The 27,265-nt window shown below is 38.4% G+C and overlaps 1 protein-coding gene across 3 annotated transcripts in view; it reads left to right on the plus strand.

Moving 5' to 3' along the window:
- Window positions 1-1,390: 1,390 nt before the first annotated feature.
- The window catches only part of ttbk2 (tau tubulin kinase 2), a 73,452-nt gene continuing 47,577 nt past the window's right edge, over window positions 1,391-27,265 (plus strand). Inside the window, exons 1-4 of one of the 3 annotated variants that reach the window (XM_062968129.1) lie at window positions 1,391-1,797; window positions 11,937-12,093; window positions 12,975-13,122; window positions 26,815-26,888. In XM_062968129.1, coding sequence (XP_062824199.1) covers window positions 12,025-12,093; window positions 12,975-13,122; window positions 26,815-26,888 — 291 coding nt within the window. In that variant the 5' untranslated portion in view covers window positions 1,391-1,797; window positions 11,937-12,024. Of the gene's footprint in view, window positions 1,798-11,936; window positions 12,094-12,974; window positions 13,123-26,814; window positions 26,889-27,265 lie in introns of those variants that run through there. The other 2 variants (XM_003214536.4, XM_062968130.1) reach the window with 2 other exon arrangements.

The raw sequence follows: 27,265 nt of genomic DNA on the forward strand, positions 1-27,265 counted from the left end.
ACTCAGGGCGGATCACATTACACATATAAGGCAAACATTCAATGCCTTAACATAGAACAAAGACAAACACAGGGCTCCGAGCTGGCCTCGAACTCATGACCTCTTGGTCAGAGTGATTTGTTGCACTGGCTGCAGCTGGTTGCTCAACAGCCTGCGCCACAGCCCGGACCCTGATGTAGTGCATAATGAGCCCAATATGGGTTTGTAGGTGTGCAGCCAGAAATTTTACCAAATCGTATGTGGAAGATCCAATGGCACTCATGATGGATCTAAGCGGGGTGGAATCCTTACGGATTTTTGGGAGTCCATAAAGCCTAGGCAGGAGGGCTTCCGATTTGCACAGTTGTCGTATGTCCAGGTTAATTGAGGACGTCTTGATCAAGGTATTGGTTTTTCTGGTGATTTTTCTGGTTGGGTCTAGTTTTTTTTATGTTGTGGGACCCAGGAGTTGTCTGATCTTCTCCTTGTATTGTTCTGTTTCCATGATTACTGTAGCATTCCCCTTGTCTGCTGGGATAATGATGCTTTCTGGATCTGACTTGAGGTCTTTGATGGCTTGTCTTCCTTTCCATATTATGGTCTGCAGATAGTTTGTAGGTTGTGTTTTGGAAGTGACTGAACGAATAAACAACTAATGTAGACTTGTCCATAGCTGCATGGTATACATTGGTTCCTCCTCAATGGCTTCTCTGTATAGTCTGACGTGGTAGTTATTTGAGTGGTCCAGCATTTCTGTTCTCAAATAATATGCTGAGTCCAGGTTGGTTCATCAAGTGCTCGGCTATGGCTGATTTCTCTGGTTGAATTAGTCTGCAGTGCCTTTAATGTTCCTTGATTCGTGTTTGGGCAATGCTGCCTTTGGTGGTCCCTATGTAGACTTGTCCACAGCTGCATGGTATACTGTAGACTCCTGCAGTGGTGAGAGGATCCCTCTTGTCCTTTGCTGAAGGTAACATTTGTTGGATTTTCTGGGTGAGTCTGTAGACAGTTTGTAGATTATGTTTCTTCATCAGCTTCCCTATGCGGTCAGTGATTCCCTTGATGTATGGTAAGCACACTTTTCCTCTGGGTGGATCCTTGTCTTTCCTCTCCTGGCTTGTTCTTGGCCTTGCAGATCTTGTGATGTCTGGGGTAGAGTATCCATTGGCCTGTAGAGCCCTGTTGAGGTGGTTCAGTTCAATTCCCAGAATGCCTTTCTCTCCCTCTTCAACCCCCCCCCCTCCCTCCCCAGTAGCCACAGAAGAGTTCGCCTCATAAGCAACGGCGGCGTTTCTAAGCTACGGCCGCGCGCCGGAATGATTGGCAGGAGCTTTCCTCCAATCCGTTGGTGGGTGCCTCGCCCCCGAGCCAATCCTGTCGCAGGACGTTGGGAGGCGGGAGGGCGAAGGCTGTTGGAGCGCGCGAGGGGAAGGCGCTTGGATGGAGGGCGAGAGGGGAAGGCGGGGGCGCGCGGCGGAGCTGCAGCTGAGGGAAGGAGGCGGGCGGCGGAGGAGGAGGACGGCGAGGAGGAGGCCGAGGCCTGGGCAGCAGCAGCAGCAGGAGGAGGAGCAGCAGCGCCGCTGACTGCTTGCTTGTCTGCCTGCCTGCCTTCTCCGCCCGTCCGCCCCGCCAGGCCTCAGAGTCAGGCCAGGCCCCGCAGTCGCCATAGAGACGGCGGCGATGACGGCTTCCTCCGAAGCCATGGCCCACAGGAGTCCGGCGCCGCAGGGCTAAGACGCCCCTTCTTCCTTCTTTCCTTCCTTCCTCTCTCCCTTTTATTCTCTCCCTCATCGCCTCAGAGGAACGGCCGCGTTCCAGGTGAGAAGAGCCTCCCTTCAGGTGAAAGATGGAGGAGGGCCTTCTCCCAGCTATAGAAGGCTTTTTGGGGATGGATGGGGTTGTTGCGTTTTGGGGAGGCTTCGCAGGGAGGAGGAGGAGGCGAGCTGTGGATGGAGGGAGGGAGGGGTAACCTTCAGCCTGGCATCATCATCACCATCACCATCATCTTCTCTCCGCGCCCGGCTATTATTCTGGCTTTACAAAGGGGGCGGGGATGCGACATTTAAAAAAACCCCACAAAACTATCCAAAGCGCCTTCTTCGCCTCCGGATAGATACAGGGTGTTTTTGTTTGTTCTCGGCGGATCGGTCCCAAAGAGGCGGCTATGGAATGTGTTGTCTTGAGAGAGAGAGAGAGAGAGAGAGAGAGGGAGCTTGTAGGTCTGCTGGGTTTTCTTCTTTCCTCTCCTAAGGTCACCTCCGGGACAGACTATTGACAAGAACTTACAGGAAGGGCAATGGCAGGTTGAGCATCGCGGATTTCTCCATACAAAGTACTCGAAAATTTAGCAGCCCCGAACCGGAAATAATCCAAAATAATCCAGGATTGGGCGTCCCGTAACTGGAATTCTGAAATTCAGAGTACTCGAATTGAGCATCCCTGAACCGGAATTCCGAAATCCAGAACACTCCAAATTTGAGCATCCCTTCACTGGATTTCCAAAACCCAGTATACTCCAACATTCTCTACATGGATGGTTGAGATAGTAACACTTTTGGGTTGCTGTGAGTTTTCCGAGCTGTATGGCCGTGTTCCAGAAGCAGTCTTTCCCACATCTATGGCAGGCATCCCCAGAGGTTGTCAGGTCTAGACTATGGAATGTCCAGGGTGGGAGAAAGAACTCTTGGCTGTTGGAGGTAAGTATGAATGTTGCAATTAATCACCTTGATTAGCATTAAAAAGCCTTGTAGCTTCAAAGCCTGGCTGATTCCTGAAAGACGCTGTAGACTAACTCAACCAGAGAAGTCAGCCATAGCAGAACACTTGAACCAACCTGGACACAGCATATTATTTGAGAACACAGAAATGCTGGACCATTCTAACAACCACCATGTCGGACTACACAGAGAAGCCACTGAAATCCACAAGCGCATTGACAATTTCAACAGAAAGGAGGAAACCATGAAAATGAACAATATCTGGCTACCAGTATTAAAAAACTCTAAAATCAGGATGGTAAATAAAAAACAACACTCAGAAAACAGGAGAATTCCAGACATGAATCGGTCAGGGCCAGATAACACCTCCCAACAAATGATTCCTCCAGGCAAGAAGCAGCCAGACCTTGAAGTTGAAAGGCTATTCAGTGCTAATCAAGGTGGCCAATTGCAACATTCACACCTGCCTCAGACAAGAGTTCTTTCTCCCACACTGAACATTCCACAGATATATAAACACCAATTGCCTAGTTTCCAACAGATCTCACAACCTCAGAGGATGCCTGCCATAGATGCAGGAGAAACATCAGGAAAGAATGCTTCTGAAACATGGCCATACAGCCCGGAAAACTCACAGCAACTCAAAACACTCCAAATTTGAGCATCCCTTCACTGGATTTCCGGAACCCAGTACACTCCCAAAATTCTCCACATGAATGACTGAGATAGATGGCCTTTGCTTTCTGTTGGTTAAATGTACGTAAACATTATCCCCGGCACCAAAATTATTAAGAAATATTGCATAAAATTACCTTCAGCCTATATTTAGAAAGTGTATATGAAACATTTTAAACAAGGGATATTCAATTAGGCTGTTTGAGTTGTAAAACTGAATGTCGATTTGCCTGTATTTCTTTTATTCATGCAAATATGCGCTAGCATGGAAACAGATGGAGATTGTGGTTAAACATTTCTGTTGCCATTAGCAGTTACATGAAGATATAAATATAGACACATAGACTTACAGAACTTTTAAAAGACACAGGTATGGTTCAGTGCCAGGCATATTTAATATCTGCCAGCATTGAGGGTTGAAAGAAATCTGCTGGAGGGGATGGCTATTTATTTAGAGTTATTTTAAAATATGGTATGTTCTTTTGGCATTCTTCTGTAAGGCAGCAAGAGGATAATTAATCATTCCTTACTGTAAGTGAGTACACAATAGCACCAAGTATTAGCAGTAGATTAGAAATGTGTTTTCAGATTCATGTATGGAGATGATTTTTTTTGTTGAAAACAATAAAAACCCATGTATAAAACAAGTCATTTTAAGAGGAATACCATAAGTTTATTTTAAAACAATTTTGTTTGAGAAAGAGAACAAATTTGTTCTGATGTGGCTGTTCATCAGTAAAGCAACCAGATTATAGCCTTATTGATTATAGGGGTGTGGCTTGTGAGGAACAATGAATCCTCCACTGTTCGGATGGGTTCCCTGGTTGTGTAGCTGCCCTGCCCCTAACAGTGTTGGTGGATGGGCATGACTGCATTCCACCCAAACATTTCACATCTTCCCTCCCCATATTTATTATGCTTTTGACTGTTAATGTGCATATAGAAATCAATTCCATTATAGTTACTCCTGGTTGGCATGGGGTTGTACCTCACTCAAAATGACATAAAATGATATAAAGCATTCTTTAGGCTTTTGAGGCCAATCAGATTGGATGATGGTACAAAATAAAGTTCTAAGCACAATTCAAAGCACAGGTATGACCTATGAAACCCAATTGAGTGCGAGGGCAGGCTATTTGAAAGATCCACATTCTCCCTTACAATCCTGTCTGGGCTTTGAAATCTACAGAGCCTTCACGTACTTGATGACTTGATGGGGATGTAAGAGAGGACCTTTTTTGAGACTACTTTAAAACCCATGATTTCCCATCCTGGAGAGGCTAGTGAACCCTCCTCCATATTGTCTCTTCAAGAAGAGACCTTTCCTATTCAGTGTTATTTTGACAGTTGTTTGGCTCCTAAGGGAAGGGCTTTTAATGAATAGATACATTTTCTAATGCTCAATTACTTTTTAAACTCTGCATTTTAAACTTGTTTTATTATTACAGTATAACTTTTGATGCTGTTTGGATATTAAAGTATAGTTTTATTTGTATCTGTTTATCATCTGAGTCTGAAAGAAAGGCAGGATTAAAAACCCAATAAATAAGTAACATGTTTAGATTTATCCTTTCAGTATATGGTTGTGTTGCTTGTGAAAGTGGTACTCACAGAAGGACTTCTGGATGTTCAGAAAGATATATGTAGATAATCTTAAAATCAGGGTAGATATTGGGATTAAGTGACTATTCAATTAACCCTTTTTAATCAAGGCTGAAATATTCTGGAGCATGGTTTCCTAAACTTTCTGTTATTACACTGTTCTTGGAACATTTCTGAAAGGAGTTTATGTGCGTGTTTGGAGAACATAAACTCAGTTCCCAACCAATATAGCACTTAGTCTGTGCTTATGTTGTTGTGCTATTTCTATGTATAGCAGATGTGAGGAATTGTGTAACTTCACATAACTTCTCAATTTCCAGTAGGGAAAGGGCTGAGAGGGCATGATAGCTGTGTTTAAATATCATATTGGGATGTCGTATTGGGGAGGATGTCATATTGGGGAGAGGGCAGGCTTGTTTTCTGCTGCTGAAGAGACTAGGACATGGAGCTGTAGATACAAATGGCAGGAAAGGAGATTCCACCTAAATATTAGGAAGAACTTCGTGATGGTAAGAACTGTTTGGTAGTAGAATATGCTGCCTCCAAACGTGGTGGAGTCTTGTTCACTGGAGGCTTTTAAGTATAGGCTTCTTTTGGAAAACCCTCCTCACACTTCTGAACTATTAAAAAAATGTAATTGTGTCCTCATTTAATATCAAGTGACTGTACATAAACTATGCATTTTATTGATTTATTCTTTGTTTTTCCGATGGAGGGGCTTTATCTAAAACCTCTTAAAGGCAACCTCAAATGATTATTAAAATCATTAAAATTCTGTGTTTTTCTATTATCGATTTTTAAGTAGAATGAAAAATAATTGTGCCATGTAAATGAGTTTAATTTGGGAAAATTATCTTATTTCCACTTTTTCTGGCGGCATTTGGTAAACCTTACACATGTATTATTTAGATTTATTGTTCAGAAATCTATCTTGTACATTTTTTCTAATGTTGGTAGATTGATCTAAGCAAAAAAATTAATAATTTAAGAAGTCAAGGTCAGTATTATTCATTAAGAGGATTCCCACTCAATTTAAATCCTATATTTTTGATTCTGTGAGTATAGAACTCAACTCATGGGAATGTCTGGAAGGCAGACTGATTTTTCACTGATTCATCCTACACTCTTCAAAAATCTGATCTGGAGGGTTGGGGAGTTTGTGTTGTAATTTTAGTACTGCAGAATTATAGTAGTTTGACACCAACTGACCTCTATTGTTCAGTATGAAATACTGGGATTTGTAGTTTTGTGAGATATTTATCCTTCTATTGGAGAGCTCTTTTGCAACAAAAAACTATAAACCCCATAACTCCATGGGATGGAGTTATGGCAGTAAAAGTGGTGTCAAGCTTTTAGAATTCTGCGAAATGGATGCTCTCTAAGATAGCATGAGAGGTGATGTGGAAGTCAGATCAGCAAATCACCATCTCCTAGTGGAAGTTCTCACTGGATAAAAAGATAATTCAGCAAACAGGGTGTACCCTTTCCATTCAGGAGAAGGATACTTGGATCACAGCCTGTTTACCTGTTTACCTCTAACATCAGATATTTTGCATATGCTCTTTAGAAAAGTTCAGCTAAGGTATATATTCTTGTTGGTGGCATGTTTCTTGTCATTAGCAAGGAAGTTGAAGTAGGGCTCTAGTCAGATGCATGAATTGTGCACTGACCTGCTGTAACTTGCTTAAGATATGAAAAGAAAAAATCCACCTTAACACTAGGGGAAATGTCATTAAGGGCTATTTATAAGTAGAATAGCCTGTCTTAGATGATGCCTAACTCTCCTTTTTGGATAACTTTCAGAAATTGAATAGGCATCTTTTGGGAATAGTTTCATTGTGTATTCCTGCATGGCAGAATTGAAAAGGATGGTCCTGGTGGTACAACCCAATGTTGTAATTTTAGGTTTAAAATGATACGTTTGTTAAACACAGATTGGAAAGAGGTTTATTCCAACATATATTATATGATATTATGATGAAACAAAAGAAAATGTATACCGTAGTTAAGGTAGTAACAAATTATGCTAAGGAGAGAGAAATGAATTCCATAGAACTAAAAACCCTTCGAGTGGTGTTATTTTTAAATATTACATCTTAAATGGATATTGTAATAGTACTGATGCATCAGTTAACACTAGTATTAGACACAAAGCCTAGATTCTATAGATCTCTTCAATGAATAGTTGAGTTATGTGATATATAATGTTCTTGTCATGTTATTTTCTGCAGGAAATTAAATATCCTTTCCTAATAGAATAAAATACATCATTTTCCTTTTTAGTAGATTTTGAAATTAATGAACCTGGTATCCTGTTAGTATCAAGTAGAGCAAACCCATTGAATCAGTTGTTGAATACTTAACATATAGGTACATCCCATTGATTTACCTTCATATAGTCAGGACTGATAATAAGCTTTTAGATCCTAGCTTTAGATTTATTGTGCTGCTCTTCATAGAATAATAGGACATCTTCATCCACCAGCTGTTATTGAATGTTGAGAATACTAAAAGAATGCTACACGAAGACCCGATAGTAGATCAGACGTTTAAATTGAGTAGTCATCCATAAATGCAGTAGGTACTACAGACTTCTGAAAGCATGGCTATAAATAGTATCTATAGCTCTTTCACACTCATCTATGTGGAGGTCAAGCAAAGTCAGTACAATCTGAGATGAAAAATTATTATTGTGGCTCTTGCAGTTTTGCATTATCTTCTCTCTATGTCTTCAGTAATACAATAATGCAATAATGAATTTCTTGTGTTTTTCATTTATGGGAAAGCAAAAACCATTAAGATGACATTGGCTCCAAAACAAAACAAAAAGTGTGGAAATCTTGCCTTTGTAAAATAATAAAGCAAATCCAGTACCTCTCCAACAATTGAACTTCCATGAATGATGCACTGTTAAATATAAAATTCAAAATAACAAATCTTTGATAAAGCAACTCTCTATTAGTTGTGCTGTACTGGTGGCCTGATCATGTTAGGAATTATAAAGTCCTCCCGATGTTGTTAAAATGACCTAATCAGTTAATGGTAATAAATGTTGGGAAATGCAGTTGAGCCATATCTGAAGGGTTACATGATTCCCACTTTTGTGTTAGTTGTAATATTGGTAGGGTGTGTTTTAGTTTATTAATATTTTCTATTCACATTGATGCTATTTTAAATTAAAGCAAACATAGTAATATTGATATGCAAGTTTTATGTAAAAAAAAAAAAACACCCTCAGTGATAACATTGATAAAACACCAGTCACCAGGCATAATTCAAAGTGATGGGTATAACCTATAAAACTCTACACATTATGGGTCCAGGTTATCTGAAGGACCATTTTCTTCCTTATGAGCCTGTGTTTCTTCTGTGAAGGCCCTCCTCATCATCTTCATTGATAACATCTGTAGGGAATATGGGAGAGTCATCTCAGGTTTTCAACAAGCTCTAGAACTCTCTCCCTAATAAAGTTAGATTGACACCCTCCATGCTTTTTTTAAATTATGGAGAAAACAGTAGCTTCTTAGAGAAAAGTTGCTCATAACTGCAAAGGAGCGAATGAGGTAGTGATAGAGGCCAGTGCAATGATTATGCTGTGGCAGTGCTGTGCCAAGCTAATGCAGTAGTAATTTAATGCTTTTCCAGATACAAGGTCAAAACCAGCTGTAATTTAAGAGAATGATGGTTTGGGAAGATATAACTGATGAAAAATCCTTACACTATATTGTTCACAATTCAAATTGTTTCTATAATATTTATGTGTGTCCATGTCCTGTATCCCACTCAGAAATTTCTCTTACAGAGGGAGCCAAAACTGATTTCAACTCTTTCAACCATAGTAATGTGTCAGAATTGAAGAGTTATTTGCTTGCTTCTCACTCACCATAGCAATAATTCTTCCATCTTCTTCTGGACCATGAATAAAAATAGACTCAAATGCATGTTTATTAATAGTGGAATCTGACATATATCTGCTCAGAAATACTACTGATTTCAGTGGAGATTACATTGTGTGTAGAGAGTTGCAACCTTTTTGTATCCTCCTATACATGTCTACTTAGAAAAAATTAATAGATCAAGATCCTGGATTGGGTGATATATCATAATATTCCACACAGAACTGAGATACACATTCTCCACCATGCAGGGGGTTGGATTGGATGACCCTTTTGGTCTCTTCCAATTCTGTGATTCTGTGACTATGAGACCATGATGGGAACAAGAGGATGTGGATCCATTTCAGACTCATGGCCCACTCTGCAATCTGGGACCTTTTAAATTGGAGGTGTGGAACCCAGCAACATCCCACTGTGGTCTACCAATTCAAGGGAGTCAACTATATTCTGACCCTTGAGGCTGCAAACAAAGCATGCCAGCTTTGCATGAAAAACTGTTGCTCTACGTTCTACAGTATCAAATATCCAGCTAAGATTTAATTCTTTATGTAAAAATAAACAAGCACACCCATCTCATTAATATGCAAATTGGTTTTCATCTTAAATAAATGGTAAAATTACTAAATAATACTAAATAATTGTTTTAAAATAAATTTATTTATGATATATTACTAGTAAATATTTGATTTATATACCTACCAGCTTGGGTCCCCAGCAGTGCCTGGCTTATTTGAGAAGGGCCTTGTTTATTTTTGGGTGTGAGGTCATATCAGTTTGGTCATATGTTACCCTATGTCTTCGAAAAACACTCAGTCGTTGCTTTTGTTTTTTATGAATGCTCCCATTAGGAAATGCATAACGATGTGAGTGAACTACCATTCCCAAAAACCTTGGGCCAACCCTCCCAAAATTCCTCCAGTATTCACAGTTGGCCATGTTGGGTCTGTGTGCCAAGTTTGGTCCAAATCTGTAACTTGCTGGGTTCAGTGTTCTCTGAATACGGATGAACTATAACTCTCAGGTGCCACAGTCAAGGTCAATCACCCACAAAGCCTGCTAGTATTCACAGTTGGCCATGTTGGATCTGTGTGCCAAGTTTGGTCCAGATGTGTCACTTGCTGGTTTCAGTGTTCTCTGAATATAGGTGAACTATAACTCCTGGGTGCCAAGGTCAATCACTCCCAAACCTGCCAGTATGCACACTTGGCCAAGTTGGGTCTGTGTGCCAAATTAGTTCCAGCTCCATCGTTGGTGGGGTTCAGAGTGCTCTTAGATTGCACGTGAACTTTACATCCCAGTCCCTACAACTCCTATAGATCATGTTGAATTCTCCCCAAGCATCTCCAGTATGTTCAGTTGCTGATCAGTTCTCTATTTGCTGTGTGCCATAGAAAAGGATTGGAAAGGGTTAAGGGAGTGGCAGTGGGGAGGGTCATGCAAATGGCGAGAGAAAGGAACACTGGGATGTGCTCTCTGTAACCGGCAATGTCCTAGGAGGGAGTGACTTGGTGGCTCCACATCACTGGGAACTATAGCCTATTTGTGGAGGCTGGAGGCTGTCTGTGTGAGCAGACACCCGTGCCACTTACACACATACAGATTTTCACTTTTATTATGTGTATAGATTTTATATATCTATATACCGAGGGTCGTTTAAAAAATCTTTTGGGCAAAAAGGAGTATTGAGCAAAAAAAGTTTAAGAAGCCTTGATATAAACGATAAGGTTAAAGTTCCCCTTCCAAACCAGTAGGAGTCCTCTCATCTGTTTCTGTCATCCACATTTCAGATGTTGGCAGAGGTCTTCTACAGTTGAGTTGACAAGTATTTTCATGAGGACGTGCTCCTGCGAAATGTAGAGTTTGACTGTAACAACCAGCTCTTTGATTTCAGAAGAAATCAAATTTGTTATAAAAATGTATATTCTACAAAACGATTTGCAATGAATTTGCTCTAGCATTTCGAACCATTTGAAGTTCTCAGGTGGTTCTCAAAAGTAGCCCAAATGGAACACAGTGCAGATCGAATATTTTTTGAAATGAAAACATATATGTCTAGATATATCACCACCACCGCCCGCCCCCCGCCTCACCCCACGCTATGGGCCTAGTCTCAACAAGGTAAAGGTACTCCAGACTGCAGTTGGTATCTGGACATCCCAGAACAAAACTATGTTCAGAATAATCCTGCCTATAATATGGGGGAATGAGGCTCTTTCCACACAGCTGAATAAAATCCCACAATTTCTGCTTTGAACTGGGATATATGGCATTGTGGACTCAGATAACACAGTTCAAGCTGATATAGTGGGATTTTCTGCCTTGATATTCTGGGTCATATGGCTGTGTGGAAGGGCCCTCAGTACATTGCTTGCAAAGGAACGGCTGCTGTGTATCACATCCCTTTCACAGTTTGTAATTAAGGGCCCTTCCACACAGTTATATAACTCAGAATATCAAGGCAGAAAATCCCATAATACTTGCTTTGAACTGGGTTATCTAAGTCCACACTGCCATATATCCCAGTTCAAAGAAGACAATGTGGGATTTTATTCAGCTGTGTGGAAGGGGCCTAAGTGAAGCATACAACAGATTTTTTTAAAAGTTAGCTTCTATAAAATACAGAAGTTAAAAATGCATTAATCTACCAAAAATTAAAACCAGGTAAAATATAAACATAAGCTGATGAATGATGAATGTTAATAATAAACAAATGTTATTTCTTAAGTTCAAAAATATTATTACGGTGTTGCTTATTTGCATGGCAAAACCCCAAACTAAACTTTTCTACAAGAAGTCTTGAAAGTTGCTTAGTTCATAAACTGTTTATTTCATGTACTTTTGAAACAGTACATAAACAGCCTATAAGCTACAGGCTCCATACCATACGGTAATAAGATTAAAATATGTATATATTTCTTTTGAACATTTGTTCTGTGAAGACCTTGATTATCTTTCAGTTTAGCATTGTGAAACTGGAAATATTTCAGTTACAGCGGATTTAGGGAAACTCTTGTTTTGCACATGTTTTAATTAGCCAGCTTTCATGTACTGCTGTTTGTATCTATAGCCTCTGCTTAAATGGAAGCCTCTGGGAGCTGGATGGCCTCTACTGACGTAGGCTTTGCATAGCAGCTGTAGTACCTCAGGAGATTGCAATGAGTGGAGGAGGGGAACAGCCAGATATCCTTAGTGTGGGAGTACTGGTCAAAGAAAGATGGAAAGTGGTGAGTATAATGAATCCTTTTTATTCCTCTTACCACCAAATATGTGACTATAAAAGCACTCAACTATATAAACGAAAATAAACATGTAAAACCCCAAGTAACTAAATAGAAAGGACATATATACAGACTGCATTTAGTTTGTAGGAAAAGGAATGGAAGAAAGATATATCTATTATTTATCTCTCAAAACTATAATATTGATCATATTTGCAAATTACAGGTCAGCAGTCTGCTTGCTTGCACTTAATAATGGCTTCTCTGGCACACAGATCACCTCAAAGAAATGAAAGTGGAATTGTTAATTTACAGGAGTTATTCTAATGGCATTTCTCCACAAAGTAGATTTTGATTTGTTATAAATGGCCAGACATACAGCTATTTTGTGTTCATGGGTTTACATTGAGCATTTTGAAAGAATTAGAATTTAGGTTTGTTTGTTTGCTTACAGTCACCTGTCTAGTGAGAAGTACTGATGGATGGGGGTTGTTAATTTGACCTTCCAGCTCCACTTAACAAGCCTAGTAACTTTATGAAATGGATAGGGGATTGGTATTGTGAATGGGAAAATAACTATTGGATATTGATAATAATCTTCTAATTAGTAAACATTTTAGCTAGCCATCCATCTCTGGCTTTGTAGATTTCAGTAAGCATTGCTGAGATATTGGATACAATGTCTATTTAAATTTCATGCTGGTTGAATTTGCTTTGTCTAATGTCGTACTCATATGAATAATAATAATAGATTAAAGTATAACTATATTTATACAATTGTACAATTTATTTTTTAAACAACTAGGTAATTTTCAGAGTATATGCTAGTAAGTTCAAAAGGTGCATAGTTTTGCATATTACATAATGAAATACGTTATTTATTACAGTCGAAAAAGATAGGAGGTGGAGGATTTGGAGAAATTTACGATGCAATGGACTTGCTTACTCGAGAGAGTGTTGCTCTGAAGGTCGAGTCTGCTCTGCAACCAAAGCAAGTTTTGAAAATGGAAGTAGCTGTGTTGAAAAAACTGCAAGGTAAGGTAGATGGAGATTCCTGTGTACAGTATTCCCTCACTACTTTGCGGTTTGCTTTTCGCAGATTTGCTGTTTTGCAGTTTTTCAATGAACTCTAAAAGACTATTATAAATCATAAAAAATTATAATTTACAGTCTAAGGAAGGGAGGAAGGAGAAGCTGAAGGGAGAGAAAAGGAGCCCATGCGGCAACAGGAGGAGAAGGAGCCGATTTATCAACACAGGATTGGTTGATAAAGACTTAAAATAATGTATAACTACTAAAATAATGTATAAATATTAAAATATAGTGTCCCTACTTCGCGGATTTTCACTTATTGCGGGTGGTCCTGGAACGTAACCTCTGCAATAAGTGAGGAAACACTAGTGGGTTTCTAATTCCTTTCAGTTCCCAAAGAAAGTATTGTTTCTTTAAAAAAGAGTGTGTAGAACATTCAAATGTGAACTTGTGTCTTCTGAGCTTAAGCCACATTTCAGTATCTTTTCTGATTGAGGAAATGTTTTGGTCATCACAAAAGTCTGGGCAATGGGATATTCTAGCTGTTTTCCTTGCTCGTTTGTCTGTTGAGATAAGTGAATATGCTGTGATAAATTTGGTGCATACCCTAGTAGCTCACTAACATTTGGTGGAAGGAAAAAGCATGCATTTCCTGGTCAATTACTACTATCTAGTTAGTAGAAAAATTGCTAAAGGAATTTGAATCAAAGAGTATGAGAACATATGGCAAAATGGATCAGATTAAAAGTATATCTAGTTCATTAGTGGTCAATCAGTTGCCTGTAGGAAGCATGCAATACTGGTGATTTCTGGGACTTTATACTTTTCTTTTTCTTTTAATTCCTTTCACTAATTCCCACACTGAAGAGAGGTTTCCTGCTTGATACAACTGTGTTGGCTCATTTTAATCTATATATATAAAATGTGATGTTCGTTTGACTATGGAGTGAACAAAACCACTGAGCCACAAAAGACATAGTCACCCAAAATATGTATTTCAATAAAAAAAAACCCTAGAAAAATGGTCCAAATTACAGAGGATGAGGAAGAGCCTTTCTCCCCCTTACTGCCAGTTAGAAAGGTAGGCTCTGCTGCCTTTAGCCCCCCCCCCCCCCCCGCTGCCTTTAGGCCCTGCCCCCTTTGTGTCCTAGCAACTCCCTCAGCCAAGATGGCGCCCAGGTCACAGGCAGTTAGGCCTCTTCGACACAGCCTATAAAATACAGATTATCTGATTTTAACTGGATTATATGGCAGTGTAGACTCTAGGTTCTTCCACACACCTATATTACCCATTTATAATCTTATATTATTTTTGAACTGGATTATCTTGAGTCCACACTGCCATATAATCCACTTCAGTGTGGATTTTATACAGCTGTGTAGAAGGGGCCTCATATAATCCAGTTCTAAGTAGATAATGGAGCCTCCGGTGGCTCAGTGTGTTAAAGCGCTGAGCTGCTGAACTTGCAGACCGAAAGGTCCCAGGTTCAAATCCGGGGAGCGAAGTGAGCGCCCGTTGTTAGCTCCAGCTTCTGCCAACCTAGCAGTTCGAAAACACGCAAATGTGAGTAGATCAATAGGTACCGCTCCGGCGGGAAGGTAACGGCGTTCCATGCAGTCATGCCGGCCACATGACCTTGGAGGTGTCTACGGACAACACCGGCTCTTTGGCTTAGAAATGGAGATGAGCACCAACCCCCAGAGTCGGACACGACTGGACTTAACGTCAGGGGAAACCTTTCCTTTTTAAAGTAGATAATATAAGGTTATAAATATAATATATAAAAATTACTGTGGTATAATAAAACAGAACAATATAATCTCTAAAACCAGAACAGTAAATAAAGAGCAACACTCTGAAAACAGGAAAATTGGGAATTCCAGAAAGGAAACAATCAGAGCCAGCTAGCATTTCCCAACAGAGGATTCCCCCAGGCAGGAAGCAGCCAGGCTTTAAAGCTGCAATGCCATTAAATGCTAATCAAGGTGCCTAATTGCATCATTCATACCTCCCACACCGAGACTATTAGTTGCTATTCAAACTGGCCAACCAAGGATCCCGCAAGGTAGAAAATGACCAGGCTTGCAAGCAGCAAGGCTATTCACTGCTAATCCATCTGGCCAACGAATGATTCCCGTAAGCAACAGCAATGTGTGGCTGGGCAAAGCTAGTTTACATATAATTATGATTGTGGCCAGTGTTCCCACCTGGTTCAGTCATACTCCTATAATGCACTTGTTGGAGAGGAACACTTAGGATTAAGTCCAGGATTTCCTCCATTCTAGTCAATTTTTGTTGTTTTTAGTAGAAACAAATATATGGAAATAAGTATAAGAAAATGAAACATGTTAGCATTATTCTCTTTGTGGTAAAAGATGACATAAGATTTTTGAAAAGTATTTTTGGATATGACTTGTGTTGTGAGTGACATTTCTTGTGGGGACCACTTTCACTTTTAGATAAGATAAGAGCAAAACAATGTTCAATCTCATAATTGTCATAGTGATTTGGAGTTGTAAATATTATCTGGAAATTGATAACTTATCATTGAATATATGCAACAAGAGGTCTGATTGCTTCCTACACTTGGGGATCACTTCTTACAGTAGTTCTCCTGATTCAGTAGTTGTATTTCACTTCTTGTTCTCCATTTTTCTTACACAAGAAAATATTTAAGGAAGCATTTTAGCTACGAATGCAATGCTTCATAGGACAGGACTGTATTTCTTAAACCCCAAATCTCTGCTGTTCCCGCTCTTTTCTCTGCAGATTTTAAAGAGGTTATTAAATCAAAATGGCATTCTTCTTTGCAAGGTAAAAAAGGGGTAAATATAGCTCAAAATTATACACCCTGAACTGTAGACCATATAATTTCTTAACACCCTCCTCCTTGTTATCTGTGATACTGTTTTGGCTTTTCTCATGGGTGTGATTGTGGCCAAATAAGAAGATTCCTCTCTTAAAGATCCAAATGAAAAGAGGGTAGGTGCAACTCTTTTAGTGCATCAGTCCTATCTAACCAGGCCTCCTCTAAGCCTCTTTAATACCCAGAGCAATTATGTTCTGGATCCAGGATATGTTCACCAACCAAGAATCCTGTGCAAATGCTGTCACACAATCAAGATCAAATCCAGCCTCAGTTCCCTTCATTGGTCATTTGCTTTTTTTTTTAGTGAAAATGCTTTTTGAGATATCCTCATAGAAACTAAAATAAAAAGAAAGCTATGCTCTTTCTGCAAAAGAAGGGGCAAAGCAACAGTTTAAGCAACCTCCTTAGCCCTTTCATTTTTTTACTTGCTCTCTTACCCTAGAGACTTCAGAGCTTTTAAGCCTGCACAGACAAGATCTCTGTTGTCAATAAAGAAGATCCAACCAAACTCCTCAACCTGGAAATGAACCATGTCATCCCCAGAATCATAAGGGAAATCAGGGGAGAACAGGTTTTGATAGTAGTAGTGGTGCGGCATTGGCCAAGGGAACCATGATTCTCAACCTGTGGGTCCCCAGGTGTTTTGGCCTACAAGTCCCAGAAATCCAAGCCAGTTTACCAGCTGTTAGAATTTCTGGGAGTTGAAGGCCAAAGCATCTGGGGACTCACAGGTTGAGAACTACTGATCTATTTCCTCAGAGAGGAAGTGAAGGTAGTGAGTGTCAGGGTACAGTGGAGAACCTATGCATGTATATGTGGAACTTGTGTATATGTGGTGGCAGCAGCAACTTTTGGGATGCATGGGAAAGATGGGGTGAAGAAGCAAACACGAATACATTGATGGTGTCTCTGCCAGCCTTCGTGTGAATGTATTCACTTTGCAAGGCATGTAGAAAGCATGAATGCATTCACATTCACCTTCTGAGCACACGCACTCTCTGCGAGGCTTGCAGAAAGAGAGTGAATGCGTTTATCTGTCTTCAAACTTCTTGAGAGCACACATTTACTCTTTGAGGATTTTAGGGAGACTCTGCATTCACATCTGCAGATACCTTACACTATTTTAAATAGGGACGACAATGCATTTTTACTGTATCCATGAGGGGTTCTGAAGGCAATCCCTTGTGGATACAGAGAGTCCGCTATGTGTGTGTATATGTATATGTATACACACACATCATATATGTGTGTTTTCTTTTGTGGGTAGGGGGCTTAGGAAAAAAACTTCTTCCTGAAATGTTCTTTTCAGTTTTTTGAACCTTCATGTCTCTACATTTTTCTAAACCATTGTAAAATTTTTCTAAAAGTGTTCCCATTGATTATTTCCTTGATAAATCTGAAGGAAATGTCACTGATTTCATTCTGGTGATGATCTTAATGGTCTTAATTGCCCTAAAAATTAGTTTCAGAAATTAGTGTTCTGCCCCCCCCCCCCCCCCCCCCCCCCGCGTGAGGGATAAAAAAAAACCCCAAACATTAGTTGCGAGGGAGCAGGCCGTCCCTCCTGTGGGAGCCAGGCGCTGAGGGAGGCCTAGCCTTGGAGAGAGAAGCGACATGAGAAACTGCAACGTACTTCTGCTTGAGGCAAGTGTGAATGTAGCACTTGGGAAGACTACTGTCCTGGTCCCACCACCCTCCTGTGCAAAGGGAAAAAAACACTGAATAACCTTGCAGCTTCAAAGCCTGGCTGCTTCCTGCCTAGAGGGATCCTTTGTTGGCCACTTGAATAGCATGGAATAGCCTTGCAGCTTCAAAGCCTGGCTGCTTCCTACCAAGGGGAATCCTTTATTGGCCAGCTAGCTTAGCATTATATAGCCTTGCAGCTTCACAGTCTGGCTGCTTCCTACCTAGGGGGATCCTTTGTTGTCCGCTTGAATAGCATGGAATATCCTTGCAGCTTCAAATCCTGGCTGCTTCCTACTTGGGGGAATACTTTGTTGGCCAGTTTGAATAGCACTGAATAGCCTTGCAGCTTCAAAGCCTGGCGGCCAGCTTGAATAGCACTAAATAGCCTCTACATCAACACTGACAAAGAAACAACAAAAAATATTGTTTATCCACAAGCATTAAGAAATAGCATATATTAAATACCAGCACTTTCTCATTTAATTTTTCCATAACACCAGACTATGCCACAGCAACGCATGGCCAGGCACGGCTAGTAAGTTCTATAAATGTCATATTTACATTTCCGATCTTAGAAGTTCATAACCAAAGCAGCACATGGCCTATAACAGCTGCCTTAAATATTTTCACTCTTGGTTGCAAGGCAAGGTAGTTGGCAGGTAATGGTTAACCTTACCTTCTAATTCAGAGCTCACAAGAGAACGCTGACAAGAGAATCCCCAGCACAGAGCTCTGGCTCCTATTTTCTCATGGGTCTGTGCTATTCTAGAACATTTGTTTGATTTTTTTACTGTGTTCTCTGGATATTTTTATTTAGCCTTCTTTAGTCTCTGATGAACTTAAGAACTGAATCAATCTACTTAAAGGTTTTTGCATTCCATGTAGATTTCATTCTTTCTTAATAGTCATACCTAAAGATCTCTGTATTTTTCATACTCTTAAATTGCTTTTTTCAGATGAGTTACTCTTCTCATTTTTGTTCATTGTGGACTTTCAAGACCCACCATATTGTGTAACTGTCTTCCTTTGGCATAAAACCAAGGACAAATGGGACTATATAGAAGACAGCAGAGTTTTATCCAATATTCTCTATCCAAAATGGATCCATCCATCTATACTATAAAATTGATTATCCCATAGCTTTCTCCATTCCTGAAAAATGTTGGAAGGTTGCTGGATTCTCCAGAACATGTTAGGGGTGTGTGCATGTGCGCAGAAGGAGAAGAGCGCAAAGGGAAGTAATTTTACAAGTGAAAGTCTGCTCACATATGACAGATGAACCAAAAGTGTAATTATGTGAGAAAGTAAAGTGATAAAATGTGCCTCTGTAGGATAGATTTGCGTTATATTTTGTAATGTCAATCACTGCATCAGGATTTGTCTTTTCAGATAGTTGCAAGCTTCCCTCTATTTTATTTCCTACCTGAATTGTTTGTTTATTACTAATTCATTTACATTATCTGTTTGAAGGCATGGACATGAAAAACACCATAATGACTTGTGAGGTTTTGAAATGCTACCTGGAATTTCAATCCTTCCCCCACTTCATGTTAAAATACCTATTTAAATTAGGAATTCTTTGGCACAAGACACAGAAAGAATGAAGATAATAAGCAGTGGATGGAATATTGAAGTAGTGTAGTTGATGCTTACAATCAGAGCTTTCTTGTTTATTTCCCACATTTATACTCTGTTTCATTAAAGAAATTTGAAGACAGCTATATTACATATAGTAGAGTCTCACTTATCCAACGTAAACGGGCCGGCAGAACGTTGGATAAGCAAATATGTTGGATAATAATAAGAGATTAAGGAAAAGCCTATTAAACATCAAATTAGATTATTATTTTACAAATTAAGCACCAAAACATCATGTTATACAACAAATTTGACAGAAAAAGTAGTTCAATACATAGTAATTCTATGTAGTTATTACTGTATTTACGAATTGAGCACCAAAATATCATGATGTATTGAAAACATTGACTACAAAAATGCGTTGGATAATCCAGAACGTTGGATAAGCGAGTGTTGGATAAGTGAGACTCTACTGTATAACAGAAGGTTTCAAAACATCATGAAAGAAAACAAAAGAGACTTAAATAATGAATAGTAGAAATACTAATGACAATCTACATCATTTCAGTATGGAAAATGTGCGTCTTTGGAGACGTTATAGTATATATATATACTCCCTGCATTCTCTCAAATATACCCTAATCTCAAGATTAGCCTTGATGTATTCCATAGCTGGAATATATTATTTAAAGTTCAATAGATATTTGCCCGCAGTAAGAAAATATTGTTTTGTTCAACTGTCACATGCCCTCTAATATATATACTCTGTTCCTGGCAGTGATGTTTTCTTGCAGGCATGTTCTTTGCTTTCTTGTTTGCTCACTTTAGAGCTACATTTTACAAGTCTTATCTAAAGCAGAAAGGAAAATGTACACGTGACTACATCAGAGGCATATCACATGGTCTCCCATGCTGTTTCTATTAAGTTATGCAACATAATTTTCCATTGTCCTTGTAGTATCTGATCAGACATTTGATCAGGGAGAATCCGGATAAAATCAATAAAGCTGTGCAGCACTGTCTCTTTTAAAGTCAATTGGCCAGATGCATTTAGTACATGCTGGAGAGCACAGATTGTAGGATTATAGAACAGTAGTATAACACAAAATACTAATAGAGACTGAAACATTCAAGAAGTTGTTAACATGAACTGAGTTTAGGATTTTTTTATACTATCTTGGATTAGGAGATTTAAATGACTGCCTTCTCCCTTGTAATCCCCCTATCAATTAAATCATCAGTAGAGGTCTGTTTGCTCTAGGCCACCAGTCAAATTGTGGTGTGGGAGTACCGAGCAGTGTCTTTTTAATTCCAGAATCTGGGTTATTGATGTGGGTTATTGATCTCCTTGTACATGTTTGACTCCATCTTATAATGAAGTCCACTCCCATTATGGCAGAATTTGGGGACCAGATTACTTTTTACTCTCTCCTTTTCTTTTTGCAGTGGGCTGTTCATTTTATTAGTTTTTGAGTATTCTGAATAATTTGATGTGTCTGCAATTTTTGATCAAGTATGAACACATTTCCTCTTATTTGGCATCTGTTAGTATTTCACAATTCAGGTTATTTATAAAAACATTTCAAGACATTTTGATTATAGGCTTAAGAGATCTGTTGTTTAAATGTATTTTTTATACAATCTCCCAAGTTACACACAAGATAGGTAATTTTCGTTTGTTCTTAAGTTGGAACAGGTACATTTTAAGTGTTACTCCAGTCACACACACACACACACACACACACACACACACACACAAGCTTTGGATAGCATAGAGAAGAGTTAATGCTCCCTATGAAGATTTTGCCTCACTTTCTGTCCCTGTGAGAATTGGATTTTGAAAAACTTGGCTTGCTCTCTATAAAATTATTGGTAAAAAAGCTTCAGTGGAGACACCTTTCCCCCATGATAACTCTTTCAGTAGTGAATTTCCCTTCTGAGGGGTAGATTTCTCTCACTTCCTATTGTCTCATCCCTACTCTTAACTACAGTAGAGTCTCGCTTATCCAACGTTCTGTATTATCCAACACAGACTGCCTCCCGCCCAAATCCACAGCTGTTTCTCTAGGCAGCAGGGGCTGAACTTTTTACGAATTTAACTTCTGACAATGTTGTTACTGTAAGTTCATTTTATGCAATTCTATATTTATTTGTATTAATTTTTTAGTAGTCAGTGTTTTTGTAGACAATGTTTTCAATACATTGCGATGTTTGGGTGCTAAATTCGTAAATACAGTAACTACTACATAACGTTACCGTGTATTGAACTGCTTTTTCTGTCAATTTGTTGTAAAACATGATGTTTTGGTGCTTAATTTGTAAAATCATAATATAATTTGATGTTTAATAGGCTTATCCTTAATCCCTCCTTATTATCCAACATTTTTGCTTATCTAATGTTCTACTGGCCCGTTTATATTGGATAAGTGAGATTCTACTGTATGAGTCGCTTGTGGGTCAGATGTTTGTAACTCGAGGACCGCCTGTACATAGAATTAAATCTCAATAGCTTGTTAGGAAAAAGTATGTTTTCCAAGCATTCTGGAAGTACTTTATGAGATAACAGGAAGTGATAAAAATCTATCCATAGGAAGGGAAATTCACTCCTGAAAGAGTTGTCATGGGGAAAAGGTGTCATGGGGAAAAGCTTTATCACCAAGCCTTGTTTCCACAACAAGCCAAATTTTTCAAAATCCAATTTTCACAGGGGCGGAAAATAAGGTGAAATCTTCGGAACAGGGGCACTGGCAGCAAAAGAAACACCACGGGAGTGTTAACCCTTCCCTGTGCTATCCAAAGCTTTTATATATAGCTAAAGTTACACTTAAAATGTACCTTTTTTGACTTCAACCTAAGAACCTATCTAAAGAACCTATCTTGTTTGTAACTTGGGGACTGTACTGAGGAAGATGTTACAATGAAGTGCAGCTGTTTTCTAATAGAAAATACAGTTTTCTAATGGAAAAATGGCCTCCTATTCTTTCAAGGCAATAAGATACCTCTTAATGGCAATACCTTGACAGTAAAATTTAAATCACAAAAGCATTTTAATTAAATCTTCTGAGCCTCAGGGTAGACACTGTCTTCATTGCTAGATTTGTAAGCCACTCCGAGCTTATTCATCTTCAGAACTGCGTGAAAACACATTGGATGTTCCAAGCATAAATTGAAGTGATAACATGAGTCTGATCAGTAGGAGAGAAGGCCCAAGTTAAACATGGGAAAGAAGTGAAGAGATGGATATAACAACATTTTGAAGAAAAGATGGGTTGGTGAATGATATGGCTGAATGCTCTCCCATATTTACAACTCCTTGTCTGTTGAAATCTTTCATGTTGAAGAATGATTCTAGCTTGGATCTTATCACACCCTTCCTCTGAAATTGTGTGTGTGTGGGAGGGGGGGGGGTAGGCTTGAAGGATTAAGCTGTAATAAGGCATTGCTTCTTCAGAGAGGAAGCAGTCTTTTGTCTTGATAATGAAAGCAATAAAAACGTGGAGGGAGATGAAATGCAGCACTAATGCTGCTTTTTAACACTGTTGATTTAAGGAGAATGTGCTTGGGTCTTTTGTTTAGTGTGGTCTTCCATATTTTTTGTGTATGTCTTTTTACTCTGTCCCACATGTTAAATCTCAGGATGTGATTATTTGGAATTAAATTGCTCTTACAAAAGCAGGATTACGCCCCATCCTTGCAATTCATTAATTTTATTTCCAGTACATGTTGGATCTTTACAGCATCAAATAAAACTTTTGTTACTTGTGTGGGAGATATATGGTCAAATATGAACTTTTAGTAACATATTTAATATTTATCCTGACCTTTAAAGTAGATTGCATTAAAAATCTGCAGTAATATAAATATAATGTATGCTTAGACAAACATTGCAGGTAATTTTTTAAAATTATCCACAAGAGAATTTAACAGTGTAATTGGGGTTCTATTTTTATGCTCTTTTAAATTTCAATGAGAAGTTGAATCTTAACTTGATTTGAAAATTATTATGTCTCTTAAATTTTGCTCTCTAAGGCAGCTGTAATTTTGGACACCTTTATTACACATGACATATAAAGGAACATATGCATGCATGCAAAGAGAAGTATGTTCTTTTAGAATGTTGCTGCATCCATTAAAATGTATTATAAATGTTGGTGTTAATGAATCAGAATGGTACATTAGTATGTCTTAGGAATACGGCTTGTAACTTGTGTTAAAAAGAGAGATAATCTGGAATAAATAGAATTTATTTCACTATGTACTCAAATATTATAAATATTATTCAGAATAAATTATACTTCAAGTAATTGACCTAAGTGGAGAAATACATTGGACAGAGATGGTCTTAAATGGCCCATGGATAAATATAAGATAATAATGTCTACAGCAACAACAGTTGTCTGAATAGAAGACTGGATGACACTCCGCCTCCCATTATATGTTAAGGGTAGTAGCATTGGATAGAAGTTGTCAATTTGCTGCTTTGGCAAGTCATCTAATTATGTCCCTTGCCATCTTTTCTGCTTAGGAGAAACAAAAAGCTCTCAGCAAATGCCTGCAAACACTTGCCAAGACTAACTAGCTTAGTGTACTTAAAGATTTTTGCTGTTTTGTCTGAGTATTGATTGAGAGTTCCCAGCCTGCAAGTATTGAGACTTTGTGAACAGGCTTGGATGTGGAGGGGATCCAGGGATAGGTATGGCATAGACTCCCTCCACTGCAAAATAGCTTACACTCAAGAGTGTGGGGAAGAACCTATTTTGTCCAGCCACTACTACTTTGTTTCTCAATGTTGTCACTAGTAACCAATTACAGTAGAGTCTCACTTATCCAAGCTAAACGGGCTGGCAGAAGCTTGGATAAGCGAATATCTTGGATAATAAGGAGGGATTAAGGAAAAGCCTATTAAACATCAAATTAGGTTATGATTTCAAAAATTAAGCACTAAAACATCATGTTATACAACAAATTTGACAGAAAAGGTAGTTCAATACGCAGTAATCTTACGTTGTAATTACTGTATTTACGAATTTAGCACCAAAATATCACGATATATTGAAAACATTGACTACAAAAATGGCTTGGATAATCCAGAGGCTTGGATAAGCGAGGCTTGGATAAGTGAGACTCTACTGTAGTATTATTTTCTCACCTGCCTCCACTACACTGTTCTATAACCTCTGTAATTTGGCTGCTTGCCCAGCTAAGTTATTGTACTGAGTAGTATGGTAACACAGTTAGTTATTCATGGGTTGGAAAACTAAGCTTTAACCAAAGTCAAGGCAAAAATAAACATAACTTTTTCAATTAAATTAACTAATTTTACTTTATATGTATTCTTAGAAAAATACTAATCAGATTTAACTGTATTTTTCTAAGAATATCTGGTTTTAAATCAGTTTTATCATAACTTTTTCATGCATCCATGTCATACTACTCTATACTATACCTTGATGGGTGTCAGATTTGGCACTTTGCCATAAGAACAATAAAACATTAAGATGATACTAGAAAGTACATCCTTCTACATGTAAACCATATATATTAAGATGGACAATTTTTACATTTCAGATGTTTTTTTAATTATTGCTGCTGCTGCTGCTGTTGTTGTATATGTTCAAGTTGTTTCCAACTTATGATGACTCTATCACAGGGTTTTCTTAGCAAGATTTGTTTAAAGGACATTTGACATTGCCTTCCTCTTAGGTTGAAAAAGCGTAATTTGGCCAAGGTAATCCAGTGGGTTTCTATGACTGAGCAGCAATTCAGACAGTGATCTCCCACAGTCCTAGTCCAGCATTCAAATCATTATTCCACACTGGCAGTATGAAACTAACCCCACAAGCCACCCTGATTCCAACAAACACAGTTCAACTATTTCTGTCTTTTGAATCTGAGTTCACATTAGCTCATCCCTTCCAAGTTTCTCCCTACTCTGTCTTTCTTAATTACTTTCACTGTTTACTCTTTGTTTTTTTTAAAAAAAAAATAAGTGCAGCAGGCTTATAAAGGAAGGGCTTTTTGTTCTCATTATTTTACTTTATCCCTACATGTTTACAGAAAGATTCTCCTGATGAAAATCAGGCACAAAAGCAGAAGAAGCATGTCCCTTCTTGGATTCTTTTCCAATATGCACAGCATTTAAACCTTTAAACCTTTCTCCTCAGTCATGTTGGCTTCCTTTTATTGACATTGTTAGGAATTTATCTCAAAAGACCTATATATGTATTGATGCATTAATGTGGTAATAGCTCGCTCTTCTTTTCTTAATTACACCTTCCAAGTGGACATCAAAATTCAAGTAATAATTTTGGTACCTCCCTCCCACCTTATTTCACCCTTGCTAATGAGTGAAAAGACTAATTCTGTTGGTTACCATAAATCTAGCATTCAGCCATTAATAGGAAGTGTATTTGTGTGGATTTTTTTCTTTAGAAATATAGAATGGTAGTCTAACCAGAAATATCAATGCTATTTGGCAAAGTTCAAAAATAAGATAAACTAAAATAGATTCAAAAGAAAAATCCGTCAGATTACTTAATGTCTGAGAGACTCCTTATATATTGTGTAAACAGCATAGGAACTTAACAATGTTGTGTGAAAACAACTATGAAGGAAACAAAAATCGTTTCCTTCATAGCTGTTTTCACACAAAATTATTTTTAAGCAAAAACATTTTAAAATATTTATTGACAAGCTTGCTTTTTCCATGTTGTTTCATAGCCAAACAGTTCAGAGATAAGTTCTCAATTTTTAAGGATCTTTTTAAAGTTGAAAGAATAGGGCTATTCCATACTCCGGTGGCACTCTTTCGATTTTGTTCCTTGTGTAGGGTATCCTCAAGGATACATCTGTGTCTTATTTTTTCACACACAGTTACAGAGCTTTCGAACATCAAAGTTTTGTGTTGCTTGCTGTTGAGGCATTAAATAGTCTTTTCCTTGTTCACAGTACATCAGGGTGTAGAAAATGAACCTAGAAAATAGCTCTTGGATAGCAGTTTGTAATTCAAAACACACTCTTTATCTCTGTAACCTAAAGATCTATAACAGAGAATGAAGACGAGTGTGACACAGTACTTGAACTATGTACCATTTAAATTAGGCTGAACCCCCAGCTGTAAAATGTAAAAGTTACCCTACAAAGGGAACATAAGAGCTTGCGTGGGTGGTTTGAGTGATGGTCTAGGACTCTGGGATATCCGGATTTGAATCCCTTCTCAGCTATAGAAACCTTCTGAGTGACCTTTGACAAGTTACATTCTCAGTCGTAGAGCAAGGGCAATGGCAATCCCCCTCTACACAAATCTTATCAAGAAGCTCTCATGATAGGGTTGCCATAAATTGGAAAGGATTTGAATGCACACAATAGCAGCAGCAGTAGCAGCAACAACGGGAGCATGGTTACTCCTTGGTGTGCTAAAGTTGTAATGTAATTTTATACTGTTACTATTGTGGAGGAAAATTGATTAATTGGAAATATTAAGTTGTTTTCTTCCCATTTCTGAACCTATGGAAAAAATGCTAAACAAATACAAAATGAAATATACAACTTTTCTCTTCAGGGAAAGATCATATCTGTAAATTTGTTGGCTGTGGGAGGAATGACAGATTTAACTATGTGGTCATGCAGTTGCAGGTGAGTTTGCTATATTTGTATTTTTGTTGTTTAAACTTTAAGATTTCTTCATATATCATTGTTTAATGTTTAATGTCATGCTACCATCTGTCTTGTTGAAGAAAGTGCTGTTTATATTTTAAAAGGCACTGAAAATACCCTCTGAATGTTTTTTCAGATGTATGTCAATTCTCTCTTAATCATGCTTTGTAACTAAACGTATATAATGTTAATGATTTTAACTGATAGATTTGTAAATTGATATACAGTTTTCCTAGATCTTCCATTGTATTTATGTCGTGACTTCTCTTGACATATTGCCATTTAAAAATAAATAAAATACTTTCCTAACTAGGGACCTATAGTCTGCAAATGGAGAAACGACGTGATTTGTGATG

Source organism: Anolis carolinensis, chromosome 1, assembly GCF_035594765.1.
Source record: "Anolis carolinensis isolate JA03-04 chromosome 1, rAnoCar3.1.pri, whole genome shotgun sequence".
Classification (NCBI taxonomy): Eukaryota; Metazoa; Chordata; class Lepidosauria; order Squamata; family Dactyloidae; genus Anolis; species Anolis carolinensis.